Source organism: Diachasma alloeum, unplaced genomic scaffold (assembly GCF_001412515.2).
Source record: "Diachasma alloeum isolate Michigan unplaced genomic scaffold, Dall2.0 Dall_scaffold_00210, whole genome shotgun sequence".
NCBI classification, from domain to species: domain Eukaryota; kingdom Metazoa; phylum Arthropoda; class Insecta; order Hymenoptera; family Braconidae; genus Diachasma; species Diachasma alloeum.
In genome coordinates, this window is record NW_021680375.1 from 150,808 (window position 1) to 161,900 (window position 11,093).

At 35.8% G+C, this 11,093-nt stretch overlaps 2 protein-coding genes across 3 annotated transcripts in view; one reads left to right on the forward strand and one right to left on the reverse strand.

The window, feature by feature from the left end:
- Positions 1 to 11,093, forward strand: part of LOC107036652 (rho guanine nucleotide exchange factor 10) — a 47,742-nt gene that overhangs the window by 4,856 nt on the left and 31,793 nt on the right. The window contains exons 4-5 of one of the 2 annotated variants that reach the window (XM_015254755.1): positions 1,158 to 1,445; positions 3,179 to 3,351. In XM_015254755.1, the coding sequence (XP_015110241.1) occupies positions 1,158 to 1,445; positions 3,179 to 3,351 (461 nt within the window). The remainder of the gene's footprint in view (positions 1 to 1,157; positions 1,446 to 3,178; positions 3,352 to 11,093) is intronic. The other variant, XM_015254756.1, reaches the window with a different exon arrangement.
- LOC107036653 lies at positions 4,957 to 10,130 on the reverse strand. Its single transcript, XM_015254760.1, has 5 exons — positions 9,977 to 10,130; positions 9,773 to 9,866; positions 9,577 to 9,679; positions 6,912 to 7,198; positions 4,957 to 5,396 (listed from the first exon to the last, which is right to left on the reverse strand). Exons 1-5 carry the CDS (start codon positions 10,008 to 10,010, stop codon positions 5,045 to 5,047), a joined length of 870 nt encoding a protein of 289 aa, XP_015110246.1. The 5' UTR covers positions 10,011 to 10,130; the 3' UTR covers positions 4,957 to 5,044.

Here is an 11,093-nt window from a genome sequence, read left to right on the forward strand (position 1 = left end):
GGGGGGGGGGGCTAGGGAATTTTTGTTTTTTTTCGTCGAGTTTTTCATGAGACTTTTTTCAGCTTGGGAGATGTTTTGAGAGATTTTGATAGATTTTTAGTGGGAGGGGGGGGGGGCACACCGTGGAGAATCTGGGGATTTTTTAAGAATCTTTTCGAAACTTTTTTCGAAGAATTTTTTTAATCTTTTAAAGGGCCTAAACCTCTTGTAGATGGGCGGATGGATGAGGGGTGGGGAAGCAGTGTGAGGGGAGGCTAGGGAATTTTTTTTTCCTACAATTTTCCATGAGGCTCTTTCAGCTTCTTCTGAAGTATTTTGAGGGGTTTTCAAAAATTTTCCCCCCGGTGTGTCCCCATGGGGGGAGGAAGAACATCCTGGGGAATCTAGGGATTCTTAATATAATTTTTTAGAAAGAATTCTCCATGCGGTTATTTCGATTTTCTGGGAATCATAAATATTTGGAAACGTTCATTTTTTCGAAGTTTTTTCAAAAAAATTTGTGCACTATTTAGAAGAACAGAACCGTCTGACGGCCCCCTAGTGATTTTTATTAACCATTCTGACCAGGAATTTAGGGGAATACCAAGATGAATCTAGGGATTTTTTATATAATTTTTAGAAACACTTCCACGCAGTTCTTTCCATGTTTTAAGAATCACACATGTTCAGAAAGCTTCCAAATTGTTTTTTATCGATTGAAGACAAGGCAACAAAGAGAATATTCATAACAATCTGGGGATTTTTTCCAATTTTTCTTTCAAAGTCGGTTTCCAGGGTTTCTAAATTTTTAGAAGTGTATCTAAATTTTTTTTCGTAAAGGGCTGATGTTTGGAAAGAGTCAGATCCTGGTGAATTTTTCATTATTACAAAAAACAAGATTTTTTTGTTTAATAGACCCTTTCATACTGAGAGTCACTCGATTTTTGGATACTTTTTCCCATGTTCATTCCCCTAGGAGATGGGCTCATTTTTGTGGACTCAAATGTTCATCATCTTAAATGTCAATATTTATCAGAATTTTTTATTATTTTTCTGGAGATTTTTCAGTTCGACGAACAGAACAAACACTTCCCCCAGATTTCCAGAATGAAAAGATCTATTAAAAAAAATTGTGATAAAATAATTTTTTAACGAATTTGTTTAAACATTCTCCCCAGCAGACAATGTCGCCTGGGTATTTCAGGCTCCCAACGTTCTCTAGTGGATGAAGAAGTCCGACGAGTGCAGTCATGTCATCGCCGAGTCCTCGGTGAATTGAATCTGAGTGTCGAGGCGATGTTGATGCCCTCGATGATCGATGAGGCAGACGAAAATTCGGAGAAGACGCGCAACGATGGAGAGGAGAAGCGGAAAATATTGCAGAGTATTTTGGCCGATGAGTCTGTGTCACCAGTGGGATGCGATCTCGACAGTGGGTTCAGTGGCAGCTCCAGCGCCAGTTACAGGTATTCCTTTTTTTTTTGTTGAGATGTGATTTATGCACTAGTGAACTCCACTTTCACTGTCATAGGCACTCGGTACGGTTTATGCATCGGTAGAAAGGCGAAACGTTCACTTTCTTTGATTTGGAAAATGGATATAGGGAAATGAGATCGTGTTTCATTGTTTTTGCAATGTTATTGACACCCAAAATATAAAAAAAAATTTTTTTACGAATTCTGGGGGCCTTTGGCATCTGTTTATATGAATTCCAAAGGGATTATTGGGATAAATGAACGGTTTTAGTGACATTCTAGGGAATTTTGGGATCTGGAAATTTTTTGGGAATTTTTCTTTTTTTGTAGCAGTAGTTTTATTGCAAAATCGAGGTACAGTTGTTGAATTTTTTATCGTAATTTCACGTGAGAATTATTTTTAAGGGTTCCTAGGGATTTTCTAGGTAGTTTCTTGTTGTAATTTTTTAAGGTAATTTTGTAATTTGCCATTTTTGTCTGAAAGTTTTTTCAACTAGAGATTGATTCAGGTATAAAATGAGCTTGAAGTTCGTAAAATAACATTTTCTTTGGTGTTTGTAGACTTCTAGGGGTTTTTTACGTTTTCTAGGGATTTATATAATCAAAATCAACTTGTCTATAGTGATTTTTGAAGGACATAAAATTGCTCGTTCATTCTTTCATGAAACCGTGAACATCGTCTAGTATTTTTTTACGTTTTCTAGGGATTTTTTAGGGAATTTTTTAAGAGGATTTTTTCGCATTCTACAACATTCTTCCAAATTTTTACAATTTGAGCTATAGTTGTTGACTTTTCAACTAAAACATAGATTTTCATGTGAGAATTATTTTTAAAGGTTCCTGGGGATTTTCTAGGGAAGTAGTAGTGATGAATAATTTTTTTTGTTGTGATTTTTTAAGGCAATTTTGTGATTTGCAATTTTTGTCTCGAAGTTTTTTCAATTAGAGATTAATTCAGCTGGAAAATGAGCTTGAAGTTCATAAAATGGAATTTTCTTTGATGTTTGTAGACGTCTAGGGTTTTTTTACGGTTTTTAGGTATTTATTCAATCAAAAGCAACTCGCCTATAGAGATTTTTTACCCTTACTTTGACCCTCGTGACCCTTACTCTGACCTTTGCTACCCTTATTTGGGCCCTTAATATGGCCCTTGTGACCCTTAATCTGATCCCTGTGACCCTTATTTGAAACCTTATTCTGACCCTTGTGACTCTTATTTTGACCCTTGTGGCCCTTATTCTAACTCTCGTGACCCTTATTCTAACCCTTATTCGGACCCTCATGACACTTATGACCTTTAATTTCGGAGTCTTAATTTCGCGTACCAAATTTTGATCACTAGAAGCCAATGTGAATTTTTATAATATAAAGGGATTTATAAACACCCAATGTTTAAAAAAATAATCATAGTTCTATGCAAAAAGTAGTTTGAATGACGCCAAATATTAATGATCTTTTCAAATTTTTCTCACGCAATGTAATTGACAAATTTGATGATTGAAAATGGTTGAATTTATCTCATCTGCACCAAATTATAAGATAATTCGATACCCTCAATATGTGAAAAATGTGTCCGCAAATCCTGATGACAGTGAAACGATTGCTTTCCCCCAATGCTGATTTTCCAACTAGATCAAACCCTCCACACCTTTTCTCAACAGTTTCTCCCGCTCCCCCAACGAAACAATGAAAATCTCACCAATTTCTTTGTTTCCCCCCTCAAGATCTGGACTTGGATCTCTCCGTCGAGACCTCGGAAAGAATTCTCTCGCGTCGACCTCGTGCACCAAGCTCATCGGCTGCACAACTCGACGTAACAAAGCACTTATGATATGGAAGAAAGGATGGAAGAGCTGGAAGAAGTTGCATACCTTCACAAACTCCTCGAAAGTCTGTGGTGAGTAGATTTCTCAATTTTTTTTTTCCCAGAAACTCGATCTTCAAAAATCGAAGACCATTTTTTTTCTCCGTGTAAATGATCCATTACCGCCTGGGGGGTCCGTCAGGAGGAGGGGGCGGGGAGGCTTAAAGGGACGGTTGTAGTAACCGTAAATTCCAGGGGAAATTGGCGAGAGGGGGAATCACATCGTGACGTAAGCACTCGAGTGCATACAGTTAATTATTGGTACTTGCCAGGGGTCACGAGACTCCGGCCACCTCTTTAACGTACAACAGCATCTGCTATGCCACGTGCGCATCGGGGATAATGGTAGAAGAGTTAGTGGGAGTTTTCAATAGGGAATTTAGGAGTTAATGGGGATTTCAAGGGAGAAATTAGGTGAAAATTGGCTTTTTTCCATTGGAAAATTTTCTCGGATTATTTTTATCGGTGGAAATGATCATTGGGAAGTTGAACAATTTTTAATCGAATTTTTTGGCTCGTACTTCTTTTGGTTAGAATGATTTTGAGGGCCAAAGGGCCCTTAAGGACGTCTAGGGCTGAGGGTCAAACGGGTTTGAGGGTCTAAGGACCCTTGAGATTGATTGGGGTTGAAGGTCAAGAGGTTTTGAGGGTCAAAGGACTCTTAAGGACGTTTGGAGTTGTGGGTCAAATGGTCTTGAGCGTCAAAAAACTATTAAGAGAGCTGAGGGTTGAGGGTCAAACGACCCTTGAATTTTTTTGGAGTTGAGGGTCAAATAGAGAGTTTTAGGAGTCAAAAAATCATTGAAAAATTTTAGAATTGAGGGTCAAACGACTCTTAAAGAGGGCCGACGGTCTGAGGGTCAAATGATTTTCAGGGGCAAACGACCCCTGCAGACTTCTCAGTTGAGGGTCAAACGATCCCTGAAGACTTTTGAAGTTGAGGGTCAAATTATCTACAAAATGAAACGACCCTGAAGAAAGTTTAAAGTTGAGGGCCAAATGACCTTGTAGGTCAAACAACCCTTAATGACGTTTGGGGTTGAGGTCAAATGACTCTTAAGGCCGTTTGTAGACGAGGGTCAAACGAACTTCAAGTAAATTCAGGGTTGAGGTTCAAATGATATTGAGATTCAAGGAACCCTTAATCACGTTTGGGGTTGTGGGTCAAATGACTCTGGAGGACTTTTGGATGTGAGGGTAAAATAGTATTGAGGGTCAAACCATCCCTGAGAAGGTTTAAAATCGAGGGTCAATAGACTAGAAGTGATCAAAACGGGTCATATAACTTTAAGGGTCGCTTGACCCTCAAAATAATTTTATTCTTCAACTGAAAACTAGAAAAAAGTCATCCGAATTGCACTTGAATTTTCGCCTGAAAAAAAAATCTAAAAAATCAACTCTGCATCAAAAATTTCCATCGGAATTTCCTCAATTTTGTTATTTAATTTTTCTAATTATGGCATTTAAAAAAAAAAGATTTTCATATCAAAATTTTGTTTAAAAAAAAATCGAAATTATGTAATTCTTTTTCCATCAAAAAAATTTATTAAAATTCTGGACAAAATTAACAGCTGTTTATTTATTAATTGGGAAAATTGAAAAAAAAAATTGTTTTCTTAAAAAAATGAAATGAAGTAATTTTCTTTTCCATCAAAAAAATTTATTAAAATTCTGGAAAAATCCAACAGATATTAAACCTAAAGATTTTCCACACAAAAAGACACATTTATTCAAATTTCTCAGCAATTTTCTCAACTGCTGCCAATATCCTCAGCATTATGAGTCTGTTCTCCTCATCCCTCTGCTTCGTGTACTCCAGAAATTCCTCGAATTTATCGACAAGTTGTGACTCTGTGGATTGTGGAGTCGTGGAGTCCTGCTGAGTCCTCTCAATATGATGTACCTTATTCTTTTTATTTCCTTCCGCTTCGACAGTCTGTTTCGGCCTCTTTGCCTGATTCACAGCCGTTCGGATCAGCTGCAGCTGCTGCTGGCTAACACGTGATTGGTTTTCTGTTCTTCTGAGTTTGTTGAGGTCTTTGACAGATATCGAGGGCGTATTCTCACTCTTCGATGATCTAAAAAATTTTATTCTTGTTAATAATTATTTTCTAATAGTTCTAGTGATGAAATTTCGAGTGAAAATTTTTTTCCAGTAGATTCTGAGGACTTTATAGGGAATTAGTGGAGATAAGGGAACTATTCTAGTGATTTTTGTGGTTGATAACTTTTGTTTCAGAGATTTTTTCGTCAGAGCTACACTTTAAATATGAAATTCACTGCTTTAGAAGATTAAATCTTGGAGGAATCGATGTTTTGGTAGTTTTTGATTCCGAATGGAAATTTTGTAATCGTTCAAATTTAAGTTTTCGATTTTTTGTGTTATATCGACCCAGTATGATCCAAAAAGTTCGAAATTGTTCGCTAATGACCGGATGAAATTGAATCTCCTTCTTTTCAAAGGTAGCTATTATTGAGCCCTATCAATCGCCCTTAATTAAAATTTCATTCATCGATTAGTTTTTTAATTTTCGATTTTTTTCGAAAATCGGTTGTCCCACGATAGCTAAAAAAATGTTCTGAATTGATTGAATGATGGCTTAAAAAATTTGTTTGGATGTCCTTTTGACCGAGTTCGAAGATGAAGGCGATAGCAAAAATCGTTATTTTGATTTATTTGAAAATTTGCAAAAAATTTGCATTTTTTGAAAATCAGAATTCCGGGGATATCTTTGAATATCATGCTTCAAATGAATTCAATCATAGCTTGAAATTTTTGTTTCAATGCCATTTAGTCCAAGTTGAAAGATGATTACGATAGCTATATTGTTTGATTTGATTTTTATGATGATTGTTGAAAATTTCGGATTTTCCATGAATTTCCGTGAAAGTGAGCTTTCTGATTGTCTCCTCAAATGTGATGTTTCAAATTCATTCAACTATGTATAAATAAAATTCTTCTATTAACATTTTATCGAAGGGCTGAGGGGAGAGATAACACCGTAAAAAAGACAATCGGTTGTATAGAAGAAAGAGACAATAAGAATAATGATGATGATAACATTCACCTAAGTTGAAAATCTGACAAAATTAGTTGAAAAGAAATCTTATTCAATTTAATAAAATGAAATAAATAATGAATTATACATGACAGTAGGAAATGATGTGAAAAATAATCATTCGGAAGCATATTGCTAATTTATTAGCAAAAATAGCTATACTATATGCAATACAAGAGCAATTTCCCTTGTTTTCCCATTCTCTAGGGAATCATGGGAGATAATAGAGGTGTTTCTGTCTAAAAACGCGTCACCGACGCCTTTCATCCAGGAAATCCACCGTTAAACCTCCCATTTTGTCCACAAAAGGACCGCGAAACAATTTCCATTTCCTTCCCATCCGCTTCCTAGTATTCTTTCCCTTTTTCTGAACGCACAAATAGACTCGTCCACACCGATTTTCCCCGTAAATTTTCATCTACAAACAGTCCGCCCAAGGTTTTTCCTAAAAAACGTCCACAAAGTTTACCCACAAAGTGGGTCGCAACCTTCAAGGGAACCACCCAACAATGCACAATGAGTCGTAATGGATACCTTGAACGTGAAAATTCCTCGACTTGAATAGGCGTGTCGTCCAAATGATTGTACTTCTCCTCGACAGGTGAAACGGGGGGTGATATTTGCTCGTCGGAGGGTGTCACTGAGACACAAAGAAACTCGTGGGGATCTACTTCTTCCTCTATCTCATTATCATCAGCGTAATTATCGCGAACTGGTCGGACACTTCTCTGGCCGTGTAAAACTTCGTCGATGGCGTTGAAAAATGGCCAGGAGACGTCGTCCGCACGGTTTTTGTCACCCTGAACCGGATTTTTGAATTCCTGACAATTGTTGAAGAAAATTAAGATTATTTGCTCAGTAGAAAAATCTTTTTTTTTTCGTAAGAAAAAAGGAAGAAACATTATTTCACTAAATTGAGAACAAAGGCTTGGCCATACACTGAGAGAAAAACGACAGTTTTCGAACAAGTCTTACTTGTGCCAAGAAAATAGTTTTTTGAAAATGATCAAAAAAGGATTTTTTTAGGCCAAACATGCAGAGAGTGCGCCGGAATGAAAAATTTTTGTCGCCAAAATAGATTTAGTAGGTTAAAAAGAATTGCATTCTCTGTACACGCAAGAAATGTCATTTCTAGCACTCCTTCGTTATTCGATACTCCCATGCGTATTTTGCTCCCGAAAAATCTTTGTTTTATGCGAAGCAAGGGATAGTAGTTTTTCGTTTCGGCTGTCTAATAATCACAGATAACAAATGAACCCTTAAATGAAACAATAATAATGATATGATAGCAATCTTGTAACTTGGGGATAAAATATTTGTTGATAAATTTTCCTCTACATGAGATATATTCATCCTGAAAAGGCACTGTCTGGTGTGAATTATCCGCCTCCTGAGCCAAATATTTCGTTGCTGTCGAAAGCAGAACAATTATTCATGTTTGAGACTTTCAAATTCCAACCAAACAAATTCTTTTTTGGCAATTTTCAACTAGCGATTTTGTTGGCCCCAATAAGACTTGTTTGACAACGTGTTTGTTTTTCTCTCAGTGTACCTTCGTTCTCAGTTGGAAAAAATAATTCTTTTTTCTTGCAAAAACACAGAAATTTTTTATTGAAATTCAGTTAATGACTGCATCTGCATTTTTAATGTTGAGTTTAAAGTCAGTTTAAGGGGAAATTGTCCATGGAATTTCTAATTATTCTTGAAAATTTCATTAAATTGTGATTTTTATATACAATAGTTATTAATATTTCAATGAAAGCTTGACTTTTCAACGCCATTCTGAGAAGTAAACATTACATTTCACTAGAAAAAAAAACGTTTAACTGAATTTTCAACAGGTTGAGGATTCCAAAAAAATAGGGGCTTAAATTTTCTCAATTTTCCATCATTTAAAAAAAATAACTGATTTGTAAATGACAAAATATCCAGAAATTTCATATAAATTAATTTCAAAATTTTCAAAAAGTACTTTTTTAAGGATATCCATGTACTACGGCTATTTTTTCTCTAGTAAAATACTTTTCTAATTTTGTAGCATAACATTAGAGCTTTCATTTGCGCCCCGTTTGATCTTAAGTTTTCGGATATTTTACACTGATTCAATAAAATCAAGATTTTTGTGTACAACAATTCTTGATATTTCAATTAAAACTTCAATTTTCAATAGGTTGAGGTTTTATTATTTAAAGTTTGCAGGTCTGCATTTAAATCTCGATATTGAACCGTTAGAAAACATTTAAAAAATGATGATTGAAAATGGTTGACTCTATAGTGTGGTCTGTACCAAACTCTAAAATACACTTGGATATCCTTAAGTGGGTTCAACTGGAATCAACATATGAATGAATCATCCAGCAAGAGTCACACAGCATAAAAATAACAAAAATAAAACAACATAAATAAAAACAATCCTGCAAAAAAAATTAGAAAATTTCTTTTTGGAGGAAGATTGATGAAATAATTACAAAATTGCGTTTTTTAAAAATTATGAGCATTTTATACAAATTTTACATAAATAAGGAAAAAGAAAGGAAGAACAAAAATTTCTATAAATAAGGTTTCCGAAAATTTAAACAATTTCAATTATTTATTTATAAACAACGAATGTTCAAAAAAAATTATTATTCTGTGCAAAACGTAATTTAAACAACGCTGAATATTCATGATTTTTTTTTAAGTTTTTCTCACGCAATTTAATTGACAAATTTGATGATTGAAAATGATCGAATCTATAGTGTGGTCTGTACCAGACTATAAAAGTTACTTGGATATGCTTGATCTGTTGTTCACCTCATCGATATAATTCCGTGCTTAGAATATTGTCATCTCCTGAATAATTCTGTGCAAAATGTAATTTGAATGACTGAATATTCACGATTTTTCAAATCTTCCTCGCAATTTAACTGACAAATTTGATGATTGAAAATGGTTGAATCTATAGTTCAGTCCATACAAAAATGAAAAATATACTTGGATATCCTTAAAAACTGGAATCAAAATACGAATGAATCATACAGAATAAAAATAAAAACAAAAACACAACTACAACAACATAAATAAAAACAAGCGTCGATCCAAAAATGCAGAAGCACTCCACAATTTCCCAAAACCCCAGCGCCGATCTCCCAAGGGACAATGGGATCACTCACGACCCCACCCACCTTCCCAGAAAATTGGAAAAACTTGGGATTCTTACCTTGTACTGCTGTAACAAGTTGGACCACTTTTTCTTCAGCACTCGGTAATGAACGTCAGCCATTATCGTTGGATACTCGCGTCTCATCAGCTTGAGGATGTGCCTAAAACCCGGAAAAAACGAATCAAAGCGTCAGTAATGGCCCTGGACATTTCAATTTTTCTCAAACAAAAATATTAAAAAATTGTTTACGCACTCCCATCCACCCTGAGCGGAATATTTCCTCCCAGTGAATAGTTTTCCATTCTCCCTCCTCAGTTGTATGAACCTCGAAGTCAAATTTTCCGTCCCTAATCGATTATTTTCCCCCAGAAAATAGGAAAAACACGGAAATTCATTAGTTGAAGAATTCACGAAATTCGTTGTTTTTTTCCATTGATTCGTTGTTTGTTGTACTTACATCTGAATTTAGCGTGGTGATACATCTGCGTCATGTTATGGGAACGTTAATCATGGTGCTGAAATGCGTACTGAAATTTAGACCTCGTTTGAGAACCCAAGGGGGCGGTGGAAGCCACAGGCGTCCTCGCTCTCATCTACAAATTGTGATAGAAATGCATTCTACGCAGACTCATTCGCTTGTGTGTGGGGTGGTGCGCTTGGGTTTGTGGTCGTGGGGAAGGCGGTGATGGTGCCATCTCTGGGTGCCGAGGAGGAACCTGGGGAGTGGGAATTGCGAGCTGGTGGGACGCTTATCGACGGAGGGAAGTTGTTCTATTTTTTTGAATTTTTCCCGAGGTTTTTGGGTTTTTTTGTGCAGTCGAACATTTCAAATCATAATTTAAAAAAAAATTGATCATCCAATTTTGAAGAACTTTTGGCGCAAGATGTGGGAAATTACTTTTGAAATTGATACCAGTTGTACCAAAATTTCTTCCACCTCCTGTTAAAAAATTTAAAAAAAATGAATTTTCCCCTTCTGTCACATTTTTCAATTGAAACCTTTATATTTCCACCCAAAAAATCTAAACATCCGCTCTTACAATTTAAAAAAAAACAATCTTTCCCTCAAATTTAAGAAGCCCCCCATTTCCTCTCAAGAACTTCAACTCCTGATACTGTAACCAAAAAAACCTCCAAAACCGCTCTTTTAAGCTCAAAAATCCCGGAATTCAAAACATGCAAAATTTTTCAATTAAAATGCCATCTCTTGCATTACAATTCTCCCACACGCCAAAAAAATTTCTCCCAAAAACTAAAAGAACAGGATACCTCTCATTTAAAAGCTCTAAAAACTCAAATTTCTCCTTTTCCTCACGAGAACTCCAACCAAAATGCTCATACTTTCATCCAAAAAATTTACACAACCGCTCCGTCAATCGCAGAAACACCCTGACATAAAAAATCCGAAATACCCCACTTTACAAATGACACCAATTGCATAAAATCTCAAACGTCTCATAAATTTTAAAACTTCAAAACCCAAAATTCCGGCTTTTCCTCAGCCCTCCAACCGAAGCCCTCACACTTCCCCTCAAAAAATCCAAAAACCCGCTCTCAAAAACCCTCCACCCTCC

What these genes read in the sequence shown, in the direction of transcription:
- LOC107036653 (XM_015254760.1), bottom strand. Translation starts at nt 10,010, where the DNA reads ATGACGCAGATGTATCACCACGCTAAATTCAGAT. An exon ending in TCACCACGCTAAATTCAGAT is followed by an intron (nt 9,867 to 9,976) that starts GTAAGTACAACA and finishes ATAATCGATTAG; the next exon opens with GGACGGAAAATTTGACTTCG. An exon ending in ACTTGTTACAGCAGTACAAG is followed by an intron (nt 7,199 to 9,576) that starts GTAAGAATCCCA and finishes AACAATTGTCAG; the next exon opens with GAATTCAAAAATCCGGTTCA.